The sequence below is a fragment of the Festucalex cinctus genome, chromosome 13 (assembly GCF_051991245.1).
Source record: "Festucalex cinctus isolate MCC-2025b chromosome 13, RoL_Fcin_1.0, whole genome shotgun sequence".
Taxonomy (NCBI): Eukaryota; Metazoa; Chordata; class Actinopteri; order Syngnathiformes; family Syngnathidae; genus Festucalex; species Festucalex cinctus.
In genome coordinates this window covers 179847-207822 of record NC_135423.1, presented here as the reverse complement: position 1 = coordinate 207822, position 27976 = coordinate 179847, and the positions used below count along the sequence as shown (strand labels likewise).

Sequence of the window (27976 nt, the reverse complement as noted above, 5' to 3'; positions counted from 1 at the left end):
AAACATACATGTCAAATATTATATGGCTGCACCTACATTAAACTATTGAATGAACATGCTTTTCCTCTAAGTTGTGTCCAACATGAACCCCCCACCCCACCCCCACCCGCCTCCCTCAGAGTGGTCGGAATGCAGCAGAGGGTCTATTTCCGTCTCCATGCTGGTCTTCAGCAGGCCACTAAAGTGAAGAAATGTGACACAACAACACGAGATCAAACAAGCTAACTGGTCACGCCGGGAGGCTCATCATGCTACTTAACTAGCCGTGTCGTCATCCCCTTCTAAAACATCTCCACTACAAGGACATCTCGAAGCAGTGAATTCGTTTCTCACCTATACATTTACATTTATTTATTTATTTATTTTACTTTGAACAATGAGTAAAAAAAATTGAGATACAAGCAGCGGTTTGACAGATATGGTAAACAGTTCTTCAAAAAAAAAGACGCCTGATGAGGCCGTATCTCGTCCAGTTGAGCTCAGTGCTGCCAGGCATGTTGTGGTAAAATGTGGTACTACACTATATTGTAAAAAAAAAGAAAAAAAAACCTCACAATACGGTGATGGTACGAGCGAGTGGGGACAATGTGTTGCAAGTTGTTTTCTTCTCCCCTCAAACTATGTCTTGGGACCCTCGGGGGACCGGGGATCACAATTGTAGAATGAATCGTTCCACATTTCAGTGCAAACTTTCTGCCTCACTACTTGTTGTCCAAAGCGAACTGGACGTATTTCGGCCGTCAGGCCAACAATGGAGAATAATGTGTCGATTAAAAAGGTGTTCTGATGCTGCAGTAATCGAGGCGCTGAGCTTTGTGCTCCGCGTTGGGGGCAAGTCTGGCGTCCAGCACGCAGCTCCCCACTAAGCCCACCAACAACAGCCTGCGCTAAAACCTCCAACGCGAACAACAATGAGAGCTTTGCGCGGACACTGAGCAAAGTGCTGACTGTCCTCAACCGCTAATGCACGCCTATTTTGTTCCGTCTACCCACGCGCGCCACGGTGGGTTGAGGATGCAAAGTTGGGTATTGGATTGGACCCCCTCCCATCTTTTCCATCCCCCGGCGCGAGCCACACTGAGAGCGAGCGTCGCTGGTGCGCCGGCCCCAAAGCGTCAAAGCCGCGCCGGGATCGCCTCCGCCTCGCCTCGCCTCGAGAGCCTCGAGTGCCGTGTTGGTGTGCTCCAGTGGCGTCCTCCTGCAGACCATGTGTGAGTGTCTCCGTGGAATATTCCGAGTCACCTGGACACCTTCCTCTGATGCAGGTCAGGATGAATAACTTTCGGTCCGGATCGGCACAAAGTACCAAAGTTTGAGTGCCGCCAAAGACGTCGTATTGTCACTTGGCTGATCAGCTATTAAGTACAGCGGGACGCCTCAATCAAGCTAAGATGTAAAATGTGACAACAGCTAGTTGACATCTTCACCGTGAATCCATGTTCTCACTTCTCTTACTAGTTTGCTGTGTACTAGAAAAAGGCACTTGAAATCTGTTGATTTTACTAACAAGTTGTGGCCATGTTTTCCACGTAAAGGGGGTACTTTTATGAGGTCGTGTAAAAATTGCAAGTCAACTCAACTCGACATCCATTTGTTGAATGATCTGTTGGCTTGATGGCTCGTCTACATTCTTGATTGCAACACATAACAGCCTGATGACGTGAATCCTTAGACTATTTCTCTTTGGGAAGTAAACCAGCATGGCCGCTACAAAACTGAACAACAGTGACCCAGCTGCACCAATGCTTGAAGCCCATCCAAGCCCAGATACCCCAAACCTATCACCAAATAAATGCAAATCCAGGCTTTGTGGTCCAAAGTGCATGTTTGCTGACACAGTCGTGGCAACCGCCCCATCCCAACACAATCCTGATACCAGACCAACACAAAGTCAGCAACATCCAAATACTACCCTAATGTATTTTGATTCTTGGATTTTTCCTCTGGGGTTTTGTTATCATAAAATATCTAGACAACATTCTAACACTATCATGTGAGGCCATCACCACAACATCCCATCAGAATCCCAACATTATTTTCCCGACAACCCTTTCCCAACACCATCTCCAAAACACCAGTCCAACATCATCCCCTGAGAATCTTGACACTATTTGGATGCAACCCCTACAATATCTTGACAAAATCCCAACACCTTCTCAGAAAATCTTCATATTATCATGATTAAATCCCAACATAATCTCCCACAGATTTCCAGCACATCCTGGTAAAATCCCAGTATCTCCTCACAAAATCCCTTCATTCAAATAACATCTCAACACAAACGAAACATCATCCCCACAAAATCCAGACACTACACTGATTGACATTGATTTTATCCTCTGGTGATCAATAAAGGATTCATTATGATAAAACATCTCAATAAAATGATAAGACTTTATTGACACAATTCTCACAACATTCCAATGCAATCCCATCAAAATCCCCAAATTATAACATTCTAATCCTATACCAACACCATCTCAAAAACAACGTGCACCAACCTAACATCATCCCCAAAGCATCTCGGCTAAATCCTAAATACAGATGTCATCTCTTAACCTTCCTGACAAAATTTGATCACCATTTCCACAAAATCTTCACATAAAAGCAATCCCCGTAAAATCTCCAGAACATCCTGACAAAATGCCAATAGCGTCCCTACAAAATCTCAACACAAACCAAATATCACACCCACAACATCCTGAAAAAATCCCAATACCAAAATCTCAAAAAGTCCTGTAAAAGCGACCAATCTAACACCCACCCTTGAAATCCCCATGGCCACGATATCCAAGTCCTCAACTGCACCATTTCAACTTAAGTGATCTCTATCCCAACACCAAACTGAAAACATGGCAACAAAAATCTGATGCCTTCCCAATGTCAACATCCAAATAATATCTGAAGCACAACATCACCTCAGCAAATGCAAATAGTCTTCTGAAAACATCCCAATTGCTACCTGACCAAATTCCAGCATCGCAATACTCTTATCACCCAGACTTGCCCACAACAACATCCCAAGAACATTCCAATCCCAGTCAGGCTGCAGTGTGACGCTGGATTTGATTGGTCGCTTGTGGATGAAGTCACCAAAATGGAGCGGGAACGCGTCATGTTGACGGTGGAGACCCAACATCAACTTTGCGCTCTCCGTTGCAGCTGAAGAGACGGCTTGTGTTTTGACATCAAGCCACCTCATCACAAAGCAGGAATTTTATGCTGGTTCAGTTTGTGCAGTTTGGACGACTCACTGTTTACTCCACTAATAATACACACACACACACACACCCTAATAATAGAGAGGCGCGTGCACACGCACACGCTGTCGCAGCTGCTCGAGCATAGTGAGAGGAAGCTTCACCCTTTCTCCAAATCCTGCTCTTTCTATTTTTAAACCTTTGCTTTAAAAATAATCTCTAAACAACATCCCCCAGCAGAACTTTCGCTCCATATTCCGAAAACTACCAGTCTGACAACATTAGCTACAAAAAATGAAAAGCTCTGTTGAAATCAGTACCAGTTGAGTGAGGAGAAACTCTCACTCTTCTTACCATGTCCCAAACCTTGTTATCTTGTTCTCCCTCCCGACTTTATCAGTAATGCAGTCCCCGCCTCCCGCTGACCTAATATGGGGGCATCTTCCTGCCCAGCGGCCAATCAGCTAGTTGGCCCCGTCCTTCCTAGAGATGCTTTGGTCCCGTGTCGGGCCCGAGGCTTTCAGTGAGGGGAGCCACGGGCTGGTTGGTGACGAGGGATGAACGTTATCGACAGAGAGCGGGGGGGCCATTTGAAGAAATACAACCAATACAAGTTTTAGGGCGGGAAGAAGAGAGAGGCTGAGATTGAAGGTCTGAAGGGAGAACCTGACAAGGTAGGACGGCTTTCTTGAAAGCTCCAATTAGTAGCTCGAGAGAAAAATAAGTTGTTTTTTTGTCCTGTAGTTGTCATGGGAAGTTTTGCGGACAGTTGCTTGTCCTGCACAGTGCGGAATGACTGCACATGGCAGAACAAAAGCATTTCTGTTTCAACAAACACTTGAGTAGTGTGTGTCACCGGGACTTTTCCAGTGTTTTGGAACAGGAGCTGGCCGAAGGAGTAAATGCAAACTAACTACCTGATTTCAGTATTTAGACAAGCCACACTGGGTCGGTTTTGCACATTGTTTGCTTTTGCGGAGGTCCAAAAGCAGCGTAAAGTGAAGTGACGCAGAGCTGTCAGTGGTGCTAGCATGGCATCGACTTCGTTTAGCCTTCGTCTTAACGTTACACAGCAGTGACAGCTGCGGCATGATGGTCATTGGATACGTCTGCCCCCTCCTACACCGAAATGGACCCCCCCCCACCTTACCCGCCCCAGCCTGGTATGTGGGCAAGGCGAGGGCACAACGATGACACCCAAGATATGTACTAAAACGTCTTCCTTGTATTTGTTGCGCTTCCAATGTTTTGTCACTCGGGTGGTATCTGCAAAACATTCTTCTTTTGGACCCTTACCAGGATTGCCAACGTGCTTTATGGAAAAGTCCCAGTAAATTCTCATGGGATGATAAGATTGAGAAATACTCCAAATGGGAAACTTTCCAAGAGGATTGAGGAAATTGGAAATTGAGAACTGATGGAAAGGTGTCACATCGAAGCACTAACATCAAACTTGTCCGTGCTGAACAAATAAAGTGGATGTGCCCACATGGGAGTGCATTCCAGCGCCTTCTTTGCTCTTCAAATTTTAGCTAACGACACAAAGCTCGTAACTGGAAAATCTCACAAGCTGGGGCATTCGTAAGTCAAGGTACCACTGCACTGCATGAAATTGAGTTGTTTCGTCAAGATTATGCTCCAAATAAACATTTAACTTCCGTATTAAGAGCCAGGCTTCCCTTTTCTGAATTCCTGATTTATTCTGATTAATGGCCATGGAAGTTGTCCAACTTTGAAATCCAAACCCTGACACTTGATCGGTTTGTAATCTTACCGTTCTGGTCCTGCAAAAGTCAGAACATGGTGGAGTGATTTCGTTAGCGTGCTGTGGTACATCGAGTGGCATTAATGCCCTCCTGGGGCAGATCTCTGAGGACCATTGGGGTTGTTTTTTGGATCCGGTTTAGTTTTGTCGGGTTCCTCCTTGAGATGCGCAGAGTGTCTGAATTTAAAAATCAGCTGCTATTTCTCACGCCCTCAGTCAGCATGCATTCTTCTATGCGCTGTGACTTTGGTTTCTGTTGAAGACCTTAAGTGCCTTTCTGCACTTGAAGTCACCATTAAAGCCATTGAGCAGTCTATGGGCAAGTTGAAGTTGTAGCGGAGGTCGTGTCATGCGATTTTGGTGAACTTGATGGAGGTGCACGGCAGACAGATTCCATGCTGCCAGTCTCAGCGTGGTCGTCATTAATGCTGCAACACGAGCCACAGCAGGACTGGCACGAATGCACCGCCAGGAAAAACTACTTGCTAGCTGAAGATGCTGCAGTTGGTTTAGACACCTGTTAAGGGTGGCTGTGAAATCCTGGTGGGATGTAGAAAATTAAAGACGGCTGTCTTCAAATGTGGACACTCACGTACGGATGCCTCAAAAAGTATTTTTGTATTGTTACTTGCCACCCTTGGTCATAATATGTTTGGAATTGTATTCCTGCCTTCATGGTTCAAGGTGGATCAGATGTGGTGTCATGCTGCTTCTGACATCTGAAGCCTCCAAAAACCCAGAGTCCAAGAACTGGACTCGACTTTAAAATGTTCCGAGCCCGGCGGGGTCGTGTATGCAGCTCAACGACTTCACATCAACTCTTTGAGGCTCCAGCGTAAACAAGGACCAAAAAGTGACATGACGGATGGCGATGGTGGTTTCCTGGCGTCCGTCTTTGGGCGGTGGTAGTGGGCGGGGTTCATTTTCCAGCAGGAAATCGGGTCAAGAGTGGATCGGGGGCTTGGGAGGGAGCCCACCCGTGAGGAAACAACGTTTGACATGTGATGGAGGGTGAACTTCCCTGCACATGCCAGTGAAGGAAGACAAAAGTAAACACGCCATTATACCATGTGACTCTACCAAGTTTTTAGTTGTATGTTTTGTCCCTTGGTTGATTTATTTATTTTTTTTACATTTTTTGGTTTGTGTGTTGTGGAAAAGTCTGAGTTGTGAGTGAGTCAGATATGACGCCGATTGAGTCAATTGGGGGGTGTCATGGTGGCCTTTCAGCTGTTTGCTGAAAGGGACAAACGGCCAAACCCACAAACACAAAATGAAGACACACGAATGGAGCAATGAGCAGACGCTGTCACATGGAATTGATTTGATGTCGGAGTACATTTAGTTGAGATTGGCCAGGGAACAAATTGAACTCACAAGTGAATGTACCACTCTGCTTACTAACCAAATAGGTGGACGTCTTTCTCAGAAATGTCACTTTCCTGTTTACATGGAGTCACTTCCTGCGAGATGCTCTGATTTTGATTCGCGGAGCACCGGAACGAAAACTTGCTTTCCATACGCGATGACGGTTTCGTCTGCACTTATTTTCTTATCTCATGAATCAAACAGGAAGTCAGAGGACGTGTTTTGTGTGTCAGTGTTGGGAGGCAACAAAGTTGAAATGAAATTCAATGACTGAAGATTTTTCTGGCATCCAATCCGTACTTTACTTTCTGACGACTTTCATTTTTATTGGCGCCATTTGAAAGCGGCTTTCTGGCCTTTTCGACTTCTTACTGTGTCAGAAAAGGCATATTATTCCATAGAATTCCAATTTTGACCTACTGTGCATTTTAAAATTCATTTTAAGATTGTATTATTTATTTTTTTGTATCTCTAAATCATGTGGCCCAGGGGCCATTTGCGGGCCAACAGGATATTTTGTGGCCCCCTACTTGACATCAAAGTTGTTGTTTGTTTTTTTTTGCATTGTTGTTGCCGTTTGTTTTGTTTTTTTTGTTTGTTTTTGAAATCACGAATGGGTAGCCCATTTGTGGCTCAGAAAGTAATTCTGAACTGACACCAAGTGGAAGGATAAAATCCCGTCACCCAGTCCCAGTCAAGCTTTTTCAAGACTTGAGCAGAATGTTTTTGTTGTTGTTGAGCACGGGAGCAACCCTACAAAACAGTGAAGGTTGCGCTGTTCAAGAAATCAGATGTCATTCTACATCGAAACATGTTGAGGAATATGCAAAGTGCAGACAGATGAGAAGCGAGGACCAGAATCACAAATCACATTCTGAAGAACCCTTCTCATCTGTTACTACTAAAGATTGAGAAAATTGAATTTGACGTCCTTTTTTCAAATACTTGGCCCCAGCGAGTCCCACATGATTGGAGTTTTTAGACCTCTGCTGCAAACGGTCTTCGTCTGTCTTACCTTTCCGAGCTTCTCCATCCCGACGCTCAAATCAGCCGCCCGGCTCCTGGAACTTTTTCTGTTGTTGGTGCCCCCTCTGCAAATTAGAGAAAAGCCCCATCAATCATCTTTTATTTGATTTTTTTTTTTTTTTTTTGAACTCATCATAAAAGCCAGTTTACGGACTTTGGCAACTCGGCATGACAATCTGCACGCGTTCTCGTGTTTTTATTGTTTTGAACTTGTTTTATGTTTAACATACGTTTGATTCTTGTCTGCAGCGGTGCTTGTTTTTCAAGTGCTTTACAAATGAAGTCGAGTGGAGAGTGCGCAGAACTCGACATCCCAGCCGCTCGACATTTCGGGAATGTCTCGACTCTGCAGACCTTCAGCTATTTCATGTGATCACTTTTGAAGGCCCTCGCTTTGGCGCGTGTGGAACGGCGAGCCCGTTGGGGGTGTGTGGGCGGGTGTCTGCTTTCCACAAGATGACACAACTCGCATTCTGCGCCGCTCGCTTGAAGAGTGAGGGCACCTTGCTGAAATAAACGCCCAAATAAGTCGGCAGGCGCGTCATCCACTGAAGGCAGATAAACGCCTTCGCGTTCACCCCGTGGAAGAAAAATGGCATTGCAAGTTGACAGATGAAATCAAGTTCATTGAAGTGTTGCTAACCAAAACAGCAGCGCATGAACAGTCTGCTGTGAGATGAGATGAAGCCTTGAATGTTGTTGTAAGCGAGTTAAAGATTCTGTTAGATTCTGTTTCGAATGACCAACAGCGCTCCAGGAGACTCCGATATGTGCTTGCTCCACCATCTTGTGTGTGTCCATGTTTGATATGGACCGCTAAGCCATTTTTCCTTTTTCGCTTCCATGATGTGTTCTGTTGTTCCCTTTGCAGACTCTGACAGAGAAGACGAGGACGACCATGTTTACAGCGCCAGCAGAGATCACGCTGTAAGCAAAACACAAACATCACAAATGACTGGCTACGCACTCGCAACATTTTCAGTTTATTGCTTAGGTCATTTTTTCTCACTCCCTTTTTTTTTTTTAGCAACCTCTGTAGTTTAAAGTAAGTCCCTGCTGATGTACATTGCTTGTATTAACAACAAGGCTAGCTAGCAAAAAGCATAGCCAGTGCTCAGGACGTCATTTGTTTGCTGGATTTAAAATGAAAGTCAAGTCAAAAATTTCCTTTGCAAAATGTTTTATGTGTCCTCACTAGTCGAAAGACGCTATTCTGAAACAATATTCATCTTACTGCGTTACACGTGGGGACAAAAACATTTTTATTTTTTTTACTCGACTTCCATTTCATAGCAATTTTTCCAACCTACATAGTAACTTTTTTTTTTTTTTAAATATACATATAAAAGTGAGTAGCAATATTAATTCTGGCTAAGAAACGGACAACAAGCAGAATCATTTTTTTTGTGACACAAAAGGGACCTGGCGGAAGGTCATTTTACCCGACCCCAGTGACCTCGGTGAGACTCAAACTAAAATAACGACGACTGAATAATACAAACATTCTATCATTAACAAAGACAATAAAAAACAATTGGAGTGACACCCATTGTAAAATCTGAAGCCCATCACATTGTCGTTCGTCTGCACAGGTGAAAGATAAGAAGCGGTCTCCCCCCTCCAGCAGACCCCCCGCTGGCCCACAACGCAACCCTCACCACAGCACCTCCGCAGAGGAACACGAGAGTCCCGAGAGAGCGGTGAGACGCAAATACAGACGAGCTGGAGCCTCGTCCACATCTCCACATGCTCACATCAAGTATGTGGACAAAAATGTTGGGACAGTGTGGAGTTGCTTCCACATTCAAACATTTGCTATTCTTCTGGGACGACTTTCTACAATTGATGAAATAAAATAAAAAAAGTGTCTCCAGATAGTTCTGTTGGCTGCGACTGATGAGGCGGCTGGCACAGCCTCCGCTTGATCACGACACTCTTGCGTCGGACCACAATGCTCGCGCCGCATAAACAGCTTTCATTTGTGCCAAGTCAGCAGACACGTCAGCGCGCTTTTCACCAGGACGTCAACAACAAACAATGGGGCTCATTTCCGATGAAGTGCCGGAGAACCAGAGATTCAACTTACTGCGTCTGCCACAGTACAAGCAAGACAATTCTTTCAAATATGACTTGGAGCCAACAAATGCATGCGAGCGGCCGAATGGAAGTCGCGTGAAGCTGAACGATTACAGCAAACGACCAAAGACGTTGCACATTTCATCTGGTCTACATTTCTTAAAGTTAAACTTACAAGTGTATTTGTCACATATTTCTGGGGGGGGGGGTATATTTAAGTTATATATTTCTGAAAGTCTTTTCCAGAGAAAACTGTTATACTTGTGAAGATACATATTTCCCAAAAAAAGCTGTACGTTTCTCAAATAAGTACGTCATATTTACATTAGAAAAATTGCATATTTCGCAAATTGCATATTTCTGAAAAATGTTTAATATTGCAGAATGAAAAAGTAGCAGAATTCCAGATCAAAAGTTGTATATTTGCAGGAAAAAAAAAAAAAAAAAAAAGTCTGTTTTTTCAAACAATCAAATATTTCCTGCTCAAAAGAAGCATTTGTGTTGCGTTCAGGAGCAGAAGGAGAAGCTCCATGCAGAGTTGAAAAAGGTGCTGAGTCAAAAGAGAAGTCACCTGAGAGCGTCCACCTGCCAACTGGCCCAACCGGAGATGGACCCGGAACCTTCTAAAGAGCAGACAGTAAGTCGTCAATCTGACCAACAACCATCCGTATTGGACGACAAACTTGATGAATTAAGTCATCTCCTCAAAATACATCAAATGACGTCGACTCAGCATTTTAGAATGCTCACGCAGGGAAAATGACAAGAATTCACACTCATATTCATACGTATGGATAATTTGGAGTCTTCAGTAACGCTAACATATGAACATGTTTTTGAATGTGAGCAAGAGGAGAGATTTGAAACGCGGACCTCACAACTGGGATGTGCTAATTGACGGCGATGACGCTGTTGCTTCTGATGCTTTGGCCGACTTCTGCACTTTATGCTAGCTTCTTAGCAAGTTGATTTGTTTTTGAACGGTTTCCTGGTGCTTTAAAAGGAGCACTGCTCGTCATTCGGTTTGATATACTGTACATTGTTAGCATCATGGAGCGTAACGCTTGAGACTGAAAACTTTGCATTTGCGTTTGAGGAGCAGAGCAGTGCAGTCGCAGCTGCCGAGCCGCCGGTGGAGATCGTGGTGGAGACGGAGGCGGAGGCTGGAGCGAGCGGCTACAGCGTTACGGGCGGCGGAGAGCGAGGCATCTTCATCAAAGACGTCCTCAAGGACTCGCCGGCCGCAAAACATCTCAGCCTGCAGCAAGGCATGCCACCCACGACAGTCCACACTCACTATTTAACGTGGTTGGACCCACCTGAAAAGTGGATACTCCCTAAAACGTGTTTTTACAACATTAACAGTTTTAGTCATAAAAAGACATTGATCATTTCAAATTCATCTTTTACATTACTCTTAAAAATAAATGGCTTACAGATTTGAATTGGGCGGAAAAATAGAGAGGATGCAAGGATGGTGTGTATCGCCACTTCCAAACCAGTAAAAATACCACCACCACTAATAGCTCATATTTATTGCATTCCTATTAGCAAAAAAAACAAAAAAGTATAGTTCCATAACGGGTTATTGTTTCTTGAGAAGTAATGTTTAAAAAAAAAAAAAAAAAAAAGTCATTTTCTGGGAAAAACAAATGTATACTATTATTTTGGGGGGAAAAGTATATTTCAGTATTTATTATTTTTTTTTACAGTTCTGAGGAAAAAAATGCTATAAATATAAAAAAAAAATCCCCCCTAAAAAACAAAATCAAAAAAAGTTTTATTCTCCTGTAAAAGATTTCTGAAAAAAAAGTTGTATATTTCTTGGGGGGGGTTGTACACCTCTTAAAAAAAATGTACATTTCCTTAAAAAAAAAAAAAAAAAAAGCTGAAGGTTTTCAGAAAAAGAGTTGAATAGTTTTCTGAAAACAAGATGCACATAGTAACAAAGCTGTGTATCCCCCCCCCCAAAAAAAAAAATCATATAGGCTATTTAGGAAAAAGTTGTATATTTAAAAGAAAATGTCATTAAAAAAAAAAGAAAGAAAGAAAAAGTCATTTCATTCAACTTCTCCAGCAATCTCCGAGAACGGCTTGCAGCCACATTTCAGGAGCCCCAAATTGCTGATCCTTCCTTTTCTCCGCACCAGGTGACCAGCTCCTAAGCGCCAAAGTCTACTTTGACAACGTGCGCTACGAAGACGCTCTGAAGATCCTCCAGTGTGCCGAGCCCTACAAAGTCAGCTTCCTGGTGAAGAGGACGGTCCATGGGGAGGAGCTCTGCTTGCGGCCCCGCCTACCCAGTGTGGACGTCAAAGCTCCCAAAGCCAAGATGGCCAAAATGGTAATCAAACCTTTCTAATTGTTCTCACTTTACTGGCTGTCTGGCTTGTTAGATATGACCTGATTATCGGCCAATCACGGTTATACTATGCAGAAATTCCACTTTGAATATTTGGACTATTTTGCCAATATTTTAACTCCGCACATCTGGTGTCCCTAACTTGGCATTCTCAGGGTGAGACGCTAACAATTTAGCACTTAGCTTAACGTGCGTCCAGTGACTTCAACAGCGGCGACCGATCGTTATCATGCGGGCATTGCTGAGTGCCTGCTTGTTAAATTCTTTAGTTAGGATGATCCCGGTTTGGATGCTTTCAATGAAGTGGCGCCACTTTAAAATTGAAATAAAATCAAATACCGACCAATCATGGTCACAACAAGCATAAAGACGGGACTTGCACTTTGAGTATGTAAATGTTGGAGGGTGGCTGACCTCTTGTTTGTTTCAGAGCGTGAAGGCCACGAAGCCATTCAAGGCCAAGAAGAAGCGAGGCGGTCGCTTTGGTCTGAAGAGGCTGAAGGAGAAGCGGCGCGAGGAGCTGGTGATCGAGGGAACGCCGCCGCGGCTGGAGATGAGCGACGTGGATGTCGAATTTTGCCTCCCCAAGTTCAAACAAAGGCGGAGCGGCCACCCGGAGGCAGAAGGGGGTGCTGCAGTGAAGGCAAAGAGGAAAATCAGGTCGGTCAAGGACATATCGTCACCCTCCTACAAAAATGGCCTAAAAGTCGTTTTTTCATTGGAGACGCATAGATCTGGGGTGACGTTAGAACGCCTCGTTGTCATGCCGTGGGAAAGCCCCACGACGAGCCGTTTGCATATATTTCAGCCACGGGGGTCTTGAAGCGTAGATGCAAAGTATTTTTGTGACTCAAACATGTATAGTGGTTATGTGTAGGTAAAAGTCAGATGCTAGATGAGTAGCATCCATTTTTCCAGGTCGTAGTAGACGTGTTTGATTGACAGCAGAAAGTTGCAAAGCGAGCGTGGTTTCGGTGTATTCAGAGGAAATCCCAAAAATGTCTCAGACAATGGCCTGATTTTTCATTATTTTCCAAGCCCCATCTTGTTTTTTTACACTCAACTCAACTTTATTTATAAAGCGTTTAAGAACAGGCGTTGCTGTATACAAAGTGCTGTACATAAACAGAAATATCGGTTGGTCAGTCAAGAATAAGGTGACAAAACAAGAACAAAGCAAACATTTTCAACTGCGTATACAAGTTTTTTGTTTTTTTTATAAGTAAATACATTTTACATCAGTAAATTAATAAGAAGTAGGCGAGTGAATAAATAAATGTAATAAATAAATGCATAAATAAGTAGACTAAACATCAAATTCATACACACCACAAAACACCAAGAACAAGTCTGATGGTGCGCCAAAAGCCAAAGAATACAGATGTGTCTTAAGACGCGTTTTAAAAGAGGGGGATCCCCAAAACCAATCTTGAAATTAATAAAACACTCGTGAATTACTGTACAGTATTATATTTCTCTTTCTCTTAATCAAAGTGTAATTTCAAATCACACAAAAGAAATGATAACTAATAAGATATCATTGTGTCATTAACAGTATTAATAAAACATGTTACCCAATTTACAGGATAATTTATCTAATAAACACTTTTTTTCCCATTCACATGACTTTGAAGTAATTTGTAAGCACCCCAAAATGAATGTACAATATAACGAAATTCAGGAGAACGTGTATAAAACACATTATTCACCTTACATATTCGACATTTCTAACTATCTGCCATTAGACACGGCATCCAGAAATGACACATACAGAAATAGATACATTACAAACTCAAAACGTGTAAGAAACAAAATGTCGCTTACAGTTATAGCTTACTCCGATTGGTTTTAAATGACGAATAAAATGTTTCAAGACTTTTAGAATCATAAACAGACAGAAATTGTCCGTTAGATGGCCGCTAGCATTAGCAACGTGGCATGCTAAAAGTTACACTCACCGGAGCAATCGAAATCAAAAGCAATCCTCCAGTCAGAAGAGTGTGGAACTGTCCATCCACGACTTCACAACCGTATGGACATAAAAACTTCAAAAACACAGCAGTATTTTTTAAGAAAATGTTCTCTGCTTTTCTCTAGACTGTATTGTAGTTACTAGCGTCAAGCTCTTTCCCGTAGCATAACGATCCCAGCATGCAATGCGCATATCAGCGTATTGGCTGCATTACGTTGACATAAAGTGCCACCTAGTGGATACTTTCAACCATAACAGTCACTCGAATATAATTCACATTCAAGAATTCCAGAGATTACAATAAAATAAATCACCAACAAGACAAAATGGCAATCAATAGTCAGTAAAGTTAAACTGTACTTTTCATACGGGTTACATGTATTAAAAAGATCATCCATTACGTGGAGGAGCGTTCTAGTGTTCGGTTAGTGTTCCAGAAGACTAAATCACTGTTGTTTTAAACTCTACCTTTACATGATATACATTGAAATATACCACTAACATTGTTGAATATAAAATGTTTGCAGAAATAGACTCCTCCTGGCACTTATTACAGAAATGAGTACAGACTAGAGAGGTTTGTTCACAGAAAGTTTAACATGTTCCAAGGATTTTTTTCTTCTCGATTTTCACTGGCAGTTTTCATCCTAACACAAATGTCTTCACAGGTTTCCTCAGATGAAGACAAAAGGTCCAAGTGGAGGAAAAGAGGACAGCGGAGGAGTGGACGCAAAGGTGAAGGTCTCCCCGGGTGAGATTCACGGAGCCAAAGTGAAAGTCAAAGGAAAAAGCCCCAAGTTTGGAATCAACTTTTCCAAAAGTAAGGATGGCAAGTCCGCTTCCATGGAACTGAAGAAGCCGGAGGCGAGAATTCCGTCGCCATCTTTGGAGTTCAGTTTGCCTGCTGCGAAAGATGTAGATGTGGAGCTGGGGGGAGCGTCGTCGAATACCCCAGATGTAGAGTTTAACCTCCCTTCTGGCAAAGCTGACGTACCTTTTCCCGCCGAGAAGGGAAAGGTGGAAATCAAAGCTCCGAAAATTGAAGTAAGAGGAGGCGATGCCGCAGTTCCAATGGGAAAGATTCACGTCGAAACAGGGAAAGGTGATGGAAAACTGCGAATGCCAAAGTTAAAATTTCCCAAAATGAGACTGTCACGGCACTTGGATGAAGTTGGTGATGACAAAATGAAGGTCAAAGCAGAAGGAGAAATCAGCGTTCCAACTGTGGAAATAAAAGGAGGAAGCGGTATTGTTCTCCCAGAAGGACATGCCAAAGGGGGCATCTCAGGAAACGTTCCATCTATTGAAATGCCTTCTGTTGACATCTCTTTACCCAAAGTCAAAGGAACATCAGACATGGACGTAAAGACAATTAAGAAGCATGAAAGAGACTTCTCTGTGCCAGACGTGGACGTCCATGTTGGGAGACTTCCTGATGAGGTGGAGGGCACTTTTAAAGGACCAGAAATTTCCATGCCCGCGCTTGATATCTCTTTACCAAAGATGAGCTCGTCTGATCGTGATGTTGATGGTGCAGAAAGTGGAGGGAAATTCCGTCTTCCTTCTTCTGAGGTAGGAGTAGACATGAGCCATTACATTGGGGGAGAAGGGAAGTTCACCCCACCTAATTTTAATGAATCCCAGTCACAAAAAGTTCATATGAAAGGACCAGATATTCAAGGAGAATTCAAGCTGCCCAGTGTGGATCTGACGCTACCCAAAGGCAAAGACGTGGACCTTGATATGCCCAATGTAAAGATTTCATTACCAAAGGTCAGTCTCCCAGAGAGTGGTATCAAGTTAAAAGGTCCAGACCTCAATGGAGGGAAAATGGAAATGCCAGACAGTGATGTCACGCTTCCCAAGGGAAAACTTGAAGGTGGCATTAAGTTTGAAGGCCCCGACATCAAAGGAGGAAAGTTCAAAGTGCCAACATTGGATGTTTCTTTACCAAAAGTCAATCTTCCAGAGGGTGGCGTCAAACTCAAAGGTCCAGAACTCAAAGGAGGAAAGATACAAGTTCCAGACATTGATGTCTCACTTCCCAAAGTTGAGGGAGATCTTGACATTCAAGGCCCTGAAGTCAAAGGAGGAAAGTTCACAATGCCAACATTGGATGTTTCTTTACCAAAAGTCAATCTTCCAGAGGGTGGCGTCAAAATGAAAGGTCCAGAACTCAAAGGAGGGAAGATGGAAATGCCAGACATCGATGTCTCACTTCCAAAGGGAAAATTTGGCGGTGGTGTTAAACTTGAAGGCCCTGATGTCAAAGGAGGAAAGTTCGCAATGCCAACATTGGATGTTTCTTTACCCAAAGTCAATCTTCCAGAGGGTGGTGTCAAAATGAAAGGTCCACAATTTAAAGGAAAGATGGAAATTCCAGATGTTGATGTCTCACTTCCGAAAGGAAAATTTGAAGGTGGTGTTGAGCTTGAAGGCCCTGATGTCAAAGGAGGAAAGTTCACAATGCCAACATTGGATGTTTCTTTACCCAAAGTCAACCTTCCAGAGGGTGGTGTCAAAATGAAAGGTCCAGAACTCAAAGGAGCGATGATGGAAATGCCAGACATCGATGTCTCACTTCCAAAGGGAAAATTTGGCGGTGGTGTTAAACTTGAAGGCCCTGATGTCAAAGGAGGAAAGTTCGCAATGCCAACATTGGATGTTTCTTTACCCAAAGTCAATCTTCCAGAGGGTGGTGGTAAACTAAAAGGTCCACAATTTAAAGGAAAGATGGAAATTCCAGATGTTGATGTCTCACTTCCGAAAGGAAAATTTGAAGGTGGTGTTGAGCTTGAAGGACTTGATGTCAAAGAAGGAAAGTTCCAAATGCCAACATTAGATGTTTCTTTACCAAAAGTCAACCTTCCAAAGGGTGGCGTCAAACTCAAAGGTCCAGAACTCAAAGGAGGAAAGATGGAAATGCCAGACATCGATGTCTCACTTCCGAAAGGAAAATTTGAAGGTGGTGTTGAGCTTGAAGGACTTGATGTCAAAGGAGGAAAGTTCACAATGCCAACATTAGATGTTTCTTTACCCAAAGTCAAACTTCCAGAGGGTGGTGTCAAACTGAAAGGTCCAGAACTCAAGGGAGGAAAGATGGAAATGCCAGACATCGATGTCTCACTTCCAAAAGTTGAACGAGATTTTGACATAGAAGGCCCTGATGTCAAAGGAGGAAAGTTCCAAATGCCAACGTTAGATGTTTCTTTACCAAAAGTCAAACTTCCAAAGGGTGGCGTCAAAATGAAAGGTCCAGAACTCAAAGGAGGAAAGATGGAAATGCCAGACATCGATGTCTCACTTCCAAAAGTTGAACGAGATTTTGACATTGAAGGTCCTGATGTCAAAGGAGGAAAGTTCCAAATGCCAACGTTAGATGTTTCTTTACCAAAAGTCAATCTTCCAAAGGGTGGCGTCAAAATGAAAGGTCCAGAACTCAAGGGAGGGAAGATGGAAATGCCAGACATCGATGTCTCACTTCCAAAGGGAAAATTTGAAGGTGGCTTTGAACTTGAAGGACCTGAAGTCAAAGGAGGAAAGTTCAAAATGCCAACATTGGATGTTTCTTTACCCAAAGTCAAACTTCCAGAGGGTGGTGGTAAACTGAAAGGTCCAGAACTCAAGGGAGGAAAGATGGAAATGCCAGACATCGATGTCTCACTTCCAAAAGTTGAACGAGATTTTGACATTGAAGGTCCTGATGTCAAAGGAGGAAAGTTCCAAATGCCAACGTTAGATGTTTCTTTACCAAAAGTCAATCTTCCAAAGGGTGGCGTCAAAATGAAAGGTCCAGAGCTTGAGGGACATAAGATTGAAATGCCGGACTTGGATATTTCACTCCCTAAAGGAAAGGTAGAAGGAAAAATAGGAATTGAAGGACATGCTGGCAAGGGAGGAAAGTTTCACATACCCTCTGTTGATCTTTCTCTTCCTAAAATAAAAACAAAAGGTCCACAGGTTTATACTGAAGGTCCTGAATTTAAAGGTGCAAAAGTCCCCATCCCAACTGCGAATGTTTCTGTTCCCAAAGTTGAAGGTGACCTGGACCTTGAAGGCCCTGACGTCAAAGGAGGAAAGCTTAAAATGCCTACTTTGGATGTATCGTTACCCAAAGTCAGTCTTCCAGAGGGTGGTGTTGAAGTCAAAGGTCCAGATCTTGAGAGAGGAAAGATTGAAATTCCAGACATTGATGTCTCACTTCCCAAAGTTGAGGGAGATTTTGAAGGCCCTAAAATCAGAGGAGGAAAGTTCAAAATGCCAAAGTTGGATGTTTCATTGCCAAAAGTCAATCTTCCAGAGGGTGGTGCCAAACTAAAAGGTCCACAATTTAAAGGAAAGATGGAAATGCCAGAGATCGACGTCTCACTTCCAAAAGGAAAATTTGAGGCAGATGTTGACCTGGAAGGCCCCGACATCAAAGGAGGAAAGTTCAAAGTGCCAATATTGGATGTTTCTTTACCAAAGACCAACCTCCCAAAGTTTGATCCCAATTTGGAAACACCAAATATCAAAGGAAAAGTTGAAATGCCGCATGTGGATATTTCACTTTCCAGAGGAAAAGTTGAAGGTGACCTGGATCTTAAAGGACCTGATGTCAAAGGAGGAAAGTTCAAAATCCCAACAATTGATGTTTCTTTACCAAAAGTCACTCTTCCAGAAGGTGGTGTCAAACTCAAAGGTCCAGAACTTGAAGGACGGAAGATTGAGAAGCCAGATTTAAATATTTCATTTCCTAAAGGAAAAGCAGAAGGAAAAATAGGAATTGAAGGGCATGTTGGCAAAGGAGCAAAGTTTCATATGCCCTCTGTTGATCTTTCTTTTCCTAAAATGAAAACAAAAGGTCCAGAGATCAATATTGAAGGTCCTGAATTTACAGGTGGAAAAGTCACCATCCCAACTGTGGATGTTTCCCTTCCAAAAGTTGAAGGTGAGCTGGATATTGAAGGCCTTGACGTCAAAGGAGGAAAGTTCAAAATGCCTTCATTGGATGTTTCTTTACCCAAAGTCAATCTTCCAGAGGGTGGTGGTAAACTCAAAGGTCCAGAACTCAAAGGAGGAAAGATACAAGTTCCAGACATTGATGTCTCACTTCCCAAAGTTGAGGGAGATCTTGACATTGAAGGCCCTGACATCAAAGGACGGACATTGAAAATGCCAACATTGGATGTTTCTTTACCAAAAGTCAAACTTCCAGAGGGTGGTGTCAAAATGAAAGGTCCAGAACTCAAGGGAGGTAAGATGGAAATGCCAGACATCGATGTTTCACTTCCAAAGGGAAAATTTGAAGGTGGTGTTGAGCTTGAAGGACCTGATGTCAAAGGAGGAAAGTTCAAAATGCCAACATTGGATGTTTCCATACCAAGAGTCAACCTTCCAGAGGGTGTTGTTAATATAAAAGGTCCCGACCTTGATGGATGTAAGATTGAGATGCCAGACTTAGACGTGTCATTCCCTAAAGGAAGAGCAGAAGGAGAAATAGGGATTGAAGGGAAGGTTGGTAAAGGAGGCAAGTTTCATATGCCTTCTGTTGATATTTCTCTTCCAAAAATTAAGACAAAAGGTCCAGAGATAAAGATGGAAGGTCTTGATGTTAAGGGTGGAAAAGTCCGCATTCCAACAGTTGATGTTTCAATTCCCGAAGTTGAGGGAGACCTGGATCTTGGAAGCCCAGATGTAAAAGGAAGAAAATTCCAAATACCAACATTTGATGTATCTATGCCAAAAGTCAAGCTTCCAGAGGGTGGTGTCAAATTAAAAGCCCCAGAGTTCAGTGGAGGGAATATAGAAATGCCAGACATAGATGTGTCATTGCCTAAAGGAAAAGCAGAAGGAGAAATAGGGATTGATGGTAATATTGCTAAAGGAGGAAAATTTCACATGCCTTCTGTTGATATAGCTCTTCCGAAAATGAAACCAAAAGGTCCAGAAATAAATATTGAAGGTGCTGATGTTAAATGTCGTGGAAATATCACCATGCCAAAAGTTGAAGGCAACCTGGATATTGAAGGTCCGGAGGTCAAAGGAGGAAAGTTCAAAATGCCAACATTTGATGTTTCCGTACCAAAGGTCAGACTTCCAGAGGGTGATATCAAAATTAAAGCTCCAGAAATTAAGGGAGGAAACATAGTAATACCAGATGTCGATGTCTCACTTCCCAAAGTTGAGGGAGATGTTGACATTGAAGGCCCTGACATCAAAGGACGGACATTGAAAATGCCAACATTGGATGTTTCTTTACCAAAAGTCAAACTTCCAGAAGGTGGTGTCAAAATGAAAGGTCCAGAACTCAAAGGAGGGAAGATGGAAATGCCAGACATCGATGTCTCACTTCCGAAAGGAAAATTTGAAGGTGGTGTTGAGCTTGAAGGCCCTGATGTCAAAGGAGGAAAGTTCACAATGCCAACATTGGATGTTTCTTTACCAAAAGTCAATCTTCCAGAGGGTGGTGGTAAACTAAAAGGTCCACAATTTAAAGGAAAGATGGAAATGCCAGACATCGATGTCTCACTTCCAAAGGGAAAATTTGAAGGTGGTGTTGAGCTTGAAGGCCCTGATGTCAAAGGAGGAAAGTTCAAAATGCCAACATTGGATGTTTCTTTACCCAAAGTCAAACTTCCAGAGGGTGGTGTCAAACTGAAAGGTCCAGAACTCAAAGGAGGAAAGATACAAGTTCCAGACATTGATGTCTCACTTCCCAAAGGAAAATTTGAAGGTGGTGTTGAACTTGAAGGACCTGATGTCAAAGGAGGAAAGTTCAAAATGCCAACATTGGATGTTTCTTTACCCAAAGTCAACCTTCCAGAGGGTGGTGTCAAAATGAAAGGTCCAGAACTCAAGGGAGGGAAGATGGAAATGCCAGACATCGATGTCTCACTTCCAAAGGGAAAATTTGAAGGTGGCTTTGAACTTGAAGGACCTGAAGTCAAAGGAGGAAAGTTCAAAATGCCAACATTGGATGTTTCTTTACCCAAAGTCAAACTTCCAGAGGGTGGTGGTAAACTGAAAGGTCCAGAACTCAAAGGAGGAAAGATGGAAATGCCAGACATCGATGTCTCACTTCCAAAAGTTGAACAAGATTTTGACATTGAAGGCTCTGATGTCAAAGGAGGAAAGTTCCAAATGCCAACATTGGATGTTTCTTTACCAACAGTCAATCTTCCAAAGGGTGGCGTCAAAATGAAAGGTCCAGAACTCAAGGGAGGGAAGATGGAAATGCCAGACATCGATGTCTCACTTCCGAAAGGAAAATTTGAAGGTGGTGTTGAGCTTGAAGGCCCTGATGTCAAAGGAGGAAAGTTCAAAATGCCAATATTGGATGTTTCTTTACCCAAAGTCAATCTTCCGGAGGGTGGTGGTAAACTAAAAGGTCCACAATTTAAAGGAAAGATGGAAATGCCAGACATCGATGTCTCACTTCCGAAAGGAAAATTTGAAGGTGGTGTTGAGCTTGAAGGACCTGATGTCAAAGGAGGAAAGTTCACAATGCCAACATTAGATGTTTCTTTACCCAAAGTCAAACTTCCAGAGGGTGGTGTCAAAATGAAAGGTCCAGAACTCAAGGGAGGAAAGATGGAAATGCCAGACATCGATGTCTCACTTCCAAAGGGAAAATTTGAAGGTGGCTTTGAACTTGAAGGACCTGAAGTCAAAGGAGGAAAGTTCAAAATGCCAACATTGGATGTTTCTTTACCCAAAGTCAAACTTCCAGAGGGTGGTGGTAAACTGAAAGGTCCAGAACTCAAAGGAGGAAAGATGGAAATGCCAGACATCGATGTCTCACTTCCAAAAGTTGAACAAGATTTTGACATTGAAGGCTCTGATGTCAAAGGAGGAAAGTTCCAAATGCCAACATTAGATGTTTCTTTACCAAAAGTCAATCTTCCAAAGGGTGGCGTCAAACTCAAAGGTCCAGAATTCAAAGGAGGAAAGATGGAAATGCCAGACGTCGATGTCTCACTTCCAAAGGGAAAATTTGAAGGTGGCGTTGAACTTGAAGGACCTGATGTCAAAGGAGGAAAGTTCCAAATGCCAACATTGGATGTTTCTTTACCCAAAGTCAATCTTCCGGAGGGTGGTGGTAAAGTAAAAGGTCCACAATTTAAAGGAAAGATGGAAATGCCAGACATCGATGTCTCACTTCCGAAAGGAAAATTTGAAGGTGGTGTTGAGCTTGAAGGACCTGATGTCAAAGGAGGAAAGTTCACAATGCCAACATTAGATGTTTCTTTACCCAAAGTCAAACTTCCAGAGGGTGGTGTCAAACTGAAAGGTCCAGAACTCAAGGGAGGAAAGATACAAGTTCCAGACATTGATGTCTCACTTCCCAAAGGAAAAGCAGGAGGAGAAATGGGAATTGAAGGGCATGTTGGCAAAGGCGGAAAGTTCCATATGCCCTCTGTGGATATTTCTCTTCCTAAAATGAAAACAAAAGGTCCAGGGATAGATACTGAAGGTCCAGACAATAAAGGTGGAAAAGTCACCATGCCAACTGTTGATATTTCCCTTCCAAAAATGAAATCTCCAGAAGTAGATGTCAGTTTGGAGGGTTCTGCCATAAAAGGTGGAGAAGTCACCATCCCAGCAATGGCTGGAGAAGGTGCAGGTTCAGGTTCTCTTAAACGTGGCACAGTCAAACTTCCAACCGTTGACATTTCAGCTCCGAAGGTGGATCTTGACTTTGGCCTCGCCAAACCGAAAGGTGATGATGTGGAAGTGGCGCTCCTGAAAGCAGAGGGAAGCCGGCCTTCTTCTGGGGGAAGTTTTGATTTGCCTAATGTTCCTCTCAAAGTCCCCAGTTTTACACTTCCCAGGTTTGGTGGAAAATCCAAGAGTGGGCATTTGGAGGTGTCAGGACAAAGCTGTGAGGGTGACATTTCTCTCAGGGCACCATCCGTGGAGTTGGGTTTGGACAGCAAAGTCAAGGGGAAAAAAGCTAAACTCAAAAAGCCCTCCTTTGGAATATCCAAAACAGATGCAGATGTCTGTGTGTCTTGCCCTGAATTAGATGTCAATTTGAAAAGTGCGGGCATCGACATTCCTAAGCCAGATACCAGTGTTGATGTGGAAGGGAAAGGTCGCTTCCATGCACCGGATGTCACTATCAAACTCCCAAAGTTCTTCATGCCAGGATTTGTTTCAAAAGATGGAGATTTGGGAAAGGCAAGTAGTGACCTGGAAGCCAAGGCCAAGATGCCCTCAGTTGAGCTATCACTTCCTGCCACTAAAACACCGGAAATGGAAGTTCTTCTCCCAAAAGCAGAGGTGGACGTATCAGAGTGTGACATCCGAACCTATGAGGGAGACCTGAAAATTCCCAAAAAGCCTGTTATTGACATGACTGTCCCCAAAGTAGACCTGTCCATGCCACTTCCAAAATTAAAACTTGACTCCAGTTATGAGAGAGATGGAACGAAATTCAAGATGCCTGATGTGGACTTAGCCCTACCAAAGGGAAAAGTCGGAAGCATCCCAAAAGGAAAATCCACAAAGATCGGACCACCAGAAGTTGAACTCAAAATGCAGTCAATAGACGTGTCCCTTCCCAAGGCACCAGAAACGGACTTACATGGAGATGTACGAGGCGAATTTAAAACACCATATGCCGACACTGGCCTTCCAGAAGTGACAATGCCCAAGACAGACATATCCATCCCCAAAGACAAAGGTGATTTGCATTTAAAGGGAGAGCATACACGTCTGAAACTGAAATTGCCAAGACTGGATATCACAGGTCCAAAAGGAGACCTAGACCTGGACTTGCAACTTCAAAAAGGAGACACCAAGGTGGAAGTACCTGATGTAGACACCAACAGCAAAGTCAAAGGGCCCAAAGTGAAGGGAACAAAGTTCAACATCGGAATGCCCCCCCAAAAAAATGGCGGCGGTGTAAAAGTTGAGCACCACATTGAGATTACTCGTCCTGGAGTCTCTGGTCTGAGATCTGCAAGTCACAACGGACACAAAGAGGGAAATATTAACGTCCAAATGCCAGGCGTTACGTTAACAAGTGCAAGTGTGAAAAGCAAACAAGGTTCAGCAGAAAGTGGCCTACCATCATCATCGAGTGCAATACCCACGATTCCAGACATAGACTTTGATATTGGCACAGCACAGGATGAAGACGAGGACAAATTAGGCAAGAAGATAAAAATACCCAAGTTTGGTGTCCCGCTACCCTCCCTGTCCTCCCCAGAAGGGAGAATGGAGATCTGTGGACCAGAGATCAAATACGAGGGCCCCAAAGTAAAGAAAGCCGTTTTTGTTTTAGTAAATCCACCTCAAACAGACGACGTGACTTTAAATACAGGTGACGCCAAGGTGAAGATTCCCAAGTTTCAAACAAAGTCCATAGAAACATCTGTTAGCACACCTGGAATGGCGGCGTGTGCCAGCCCATTAAGGTCAACTGACGCCACACTCAAGACAGAAGGTCCAAGTTTAAGTTCAAGGTTACACTTTGAAGGACATTCAAGTTCTCACAAGGGCTTCAAAGATGAAGAAATTGCATCTAGCGGAAAAGTCACATTTCCAAAGGTGGACTTGACTTCCCCTTATGGAAAGAAAGCTGCAGGTGACGCCAACTTGGAAATGGCAACCAGATCGGGCAAACCTTCATGGTCAGGGGAAACTCCTACAGGGCTCCAGATAAAACCCAGCAAGGTTTCATTTGAAGGTTTCGTTGAGGAGTCCTCAAAGGAAGTTGTCTCACAACACTCCAGAACGGAAAAGCTGGATCGGGACAGTTCAGAATCACCAGCTGCCTTCACCATGGAGTTCAGTTCCACAAAGGTCCAAACCTGGAGCGAGGGAGACACCAAAGGAGATCCCCAGGGGATAGAGACTCCCCCCTGGTTCAAGGTTCCCAAGTTCACCCTGAAACCTCACTCCACAGGTAGACACCTTGGTTCTCAACTTATTTTCATGACTTGTTTTTTGGTTGTTTTTTTTTGCTAAATTTGCTAAACTCATTTGCTCCCAAAAATGTACAAATGTGTTCTATTTTAAAACCTTTTTCAGTTTCCCAAAGACATATTTATGTTTTGTTGTTGTTGTTGTTTTTATGCTAGAGCAGACAGAAGGCTTTGATGCAGCCTCTCAACTGCAGAGAACGGCTAAAACAATGGTAGTAATTACAACAACGGCCAGCAGGTGGCAGCAGAGTATAAGAGATCAAACAGGGCCAAGTTGAAAACAAGCCTGCTACAAAACGGAAACCGATATAAATATACTTTTTTTTTCCTAATGAAAGAAGAGACTATTCTCATTTTGGTAGGTTCCATGTTTTTATAGCAACAGAACACAATATTCTGCGGGCCTTGCAAAATCAGTCAAAATCCAGCAAAACAGCCAGACGCAAAGGGGCATTATTTAGGGTCTAACTATTAATATGAGCAATTGTCAAAAATTCTAAGGGGGCCATCCATTGCACCTGAATTGTCGCTCTGTGTCGGGGCGGGGCTTGGTCCCCAACGCCAGTAAATGGCATCGATTGACTGTACTTGCATTTGTGATGTTTTGTCTCTTTTCTGAACTATCTGTCCCATCTTGTCCCATCAAGACTAACCTTCCCTTCTGTCTTCCACGCTTCCGCTGCTGTTTTCCCTCCTCGCCGCCTGTCCTTCTTGGCCCGGCCTCCTGGCAGGCTTCCTCCAGATCACGCCAGAAGGGTCTCCTCGAGCACAGCGACGTGGGGAACTGGGAGGCGGGGCCAACGTGTCGGGCTCCTTCTGCCAGCACTCTTCTGACGTCACCACAAGGGACGTTTCCTCCCCGGGGGGAGGAGGCTCAGTTACCATGGTGACCAAGACCACCAGGACGACGCGGCACTCCGAATCGGGGGTCTTCGCTCACCCGCCGTCAGACCTCTGAGGAACCAGACACGCCTGCAAAATGAAGTTTGGTTACAGACACGCCCCAACTTAGGAACAAAATATGTTCTCGGAGCTTGTTCGTATTTTCAATTCTTTGTAAATTGTTGCCATTTTTTCTATTGTCACTCCGCATTATTTAGCGCCTGCTCTCTTATGTTTGTTGAACGCCGAGTCAATATAGTCATGAAAATCTCCTCATAGAACATCCACTTTAAAGCTACTGAACACAGAAAATTCAATTCCGAATCACTACTGCCACCTGCTGATGAAAAATTTAACTTCTTCGAATCCTCCTGACTAGCAGCAATTCAAATTTGTCCTCTGTAGTGGACCTTTTTAAACGTGAATATCTCCCACCCAGTGCATACGATTGAATTAACTCTACTTTGTGCTCTATAGAGGACATTCCGAGCTTTCCAATGATACCAAATGTGCAGGGGTGTGGCTTTGCTACCTTTGACTGCATCGTAAAAGAAAATGGCTTCCCTCAGTGCAAGCACTTTTTAGGGAAGAGGAAGAGGAAGTGTATAACACTTTTTACTGAACACGTTTAGGCTTTAAATGTTGTTAGCATGTGTTCTATAAAACTCTTAAGAACACATTAAAGTACTGTTTGAATTATTTGAACTGTATTTGAGCCTAGCATTTAAGTTTTAAAAAATGTCCTCTGTAGTGGACACATCATAGCTTTAAAAAAAAAATAATTAAAAATTATTTTGCAGTATTTGCATTACTTCATAAAGATTGGGGAATATCCAAATAAACATGATTGGACAATATTTTTCCTCCTGGTAGTCAGGAGGATCTACAGAATGCGCACATGACGTCACATGCGCATATTGCGGAAATTCAAACCCGAATCCAGTCTTCAAACTATTAGTCCCCATCGTGAACAGCTCAGGTGTTCATCAACTAATGTTTCAGAAGTCAGAAATGGTTAAATAAAACGGCGATTGTAAAGAGATTTTTGGCCAGCTTTAAAATTATTTGGTTTTTGTTTTTTTACTAACACGGACGTTTTCTCATGTCCGAATGTGAGTTGAAAGTTCATAAGTAGGAGAGTGTCTGCATTCATGTGATGAATATGCAACCGAGCAGAGTAATATATATTTACATTTTCAGTTTTTTCAACTGTTACATTTGTTATTGTATTTTGAGTTACTTTCAAGATTTTACCCGCTACGTCAAAGAGGATTTATTGTGACGCGATTTCATTGTAGTTTTCGCTCGATTTAACAGAACTGCCAGAAGACGATGTACATACAAGTTTGTCCCTTGTGGAGGCAGTTTCTTCTTCTTACCAGAATATTCTCTCAGAGTAGCAATGGGAACCGTTTTGTCATTTTGGTTTGTGTGTCTTTGAGGATTCTTTGAAGATGGTAACACATTTTGTATTTTTAGCTCGTCAGCCATGCTGTAAAACATTTTTGTGTGTGTGTGGAGATACATAACTGTCTACATCGGGCATTGGTCAATCATTTCGACCAAAATGCTGCTGCTCTCGTTCAATTTGACATTTTTCATGCATCTCCAATGAGGAATATCTTGCTAAATTGGACTTATTCTTCTCATATATCATATATGGACGCAGTTTGTGTGGAATAAGCAGTTTAGAATACAAATGAATGGCTGGACGTCCATATAATTAATATACACCTCACCATCATATTTACAATGTCAATAGTGTGTTGTTTATTTTTAAGAGTACAAATGGCTGTTGTTTTTTTAAGAGATTAGATTCTGTAATAATAGAAAACTGATGGAAAAATATGACAGCCCATCATCACATTTCCTATGAGAGACATTTGAGAATGTATTATGCATTTCTATTTTTGACTTTGGTTGCTGTGCCTGTTTTGCAGGTGAAATTGACATTTTATTTGACAATTTTCAAATGCTGGATAAAGCGTTTCTTGTGTTTCTTGTGTTTGTGTAGAAACGATGACTTTTCCGGTTTGAACGTGGATGTATTTGTTAAGTGCTACAGTAAACGTGTTATCACACAAGTGCATTTGAGAGCTTGTTGGTGAAGATATTACATAAATAAAATAATATATTTACACATCATGTATATTTCCATGAAGACAGTGTAACAACTATCAGATACTTTGGCTCAACACAATTCAAAGTACCCAACCAATCAAATCTGCCCCAAAAGAAACATATCACGACTGGATCAAAATGGACACCATTTATTTGCATATGGGATGTCATTAATACCCGGATGTTTATCTAAAATAACAGTCTTTGCAAAGAAATCACAACATATGTACGCACTTAAAACAATAAACTTACAATGTAAAGGCTTTCATATTTCTATTAGCAATGAAAGCG

General features: G+C 42.8%; 1 protein-coding gene and 1 long non-coding RNA gene across 4 annotated transcripts; one reads left to right on the top strand and one right to left on the bottom strand.

Annotated features, from left to right (window-relative positions):
* Positions 1-104: 104 nt before the first annotated feature.
* LOC144033685 (uncharacterized) lies at positions 105-17004 on the bottom strand. The gene is made up of 5 exons (XR_013288033.1): positions 13756-17004; positions 12212-12429; positions 7590-8284; positions 7349-7424; positions 105-178 (listed from the first exon to the last, which is right to left on the bottom strand). It is a non-coding gene; the product is annotated as an uncharacterized LOC144033685 (long non-coding RNA).
* Positions 990-27704, top strand: prx (periaxin). 3 transcript variants are annotated; one of them, XM_077541925.1, is made up of 9 exons: positions 990-1211; positions 8231-8286; positions 8952-9059; positions 9947-10072; positions 10532-10703; positions 11586-11779; positions 12228-12457; positions 14438-24663; positions 25414-27704. In XM_077541925.1, exons 1-9 carry the CDS (start codon positions 1208-1210, stop codon positions 25638-25640), a joined length of 11343 nt encoding a protein of 3780 aa, XP_077398051.1. In that variant the 5' UTR covers positions 990-1207; the 3' UTR covers positions 25641-27704. The 3 variants fall into 3 exon arrangements, with proteins under 3 accessions (XP_077398051.1, XP_077398050.1, XP_077398052.1); XM_077541924.1 differs by having other exon boundaries at positions 990-1265; XM_077541926.1 differs by lacking the exon at positions 990-1211 and adding an exon at positions 3717-3874.
* The last annotated feature ends 272 nt before the right edge of the window (positions 27705-27976 follow it).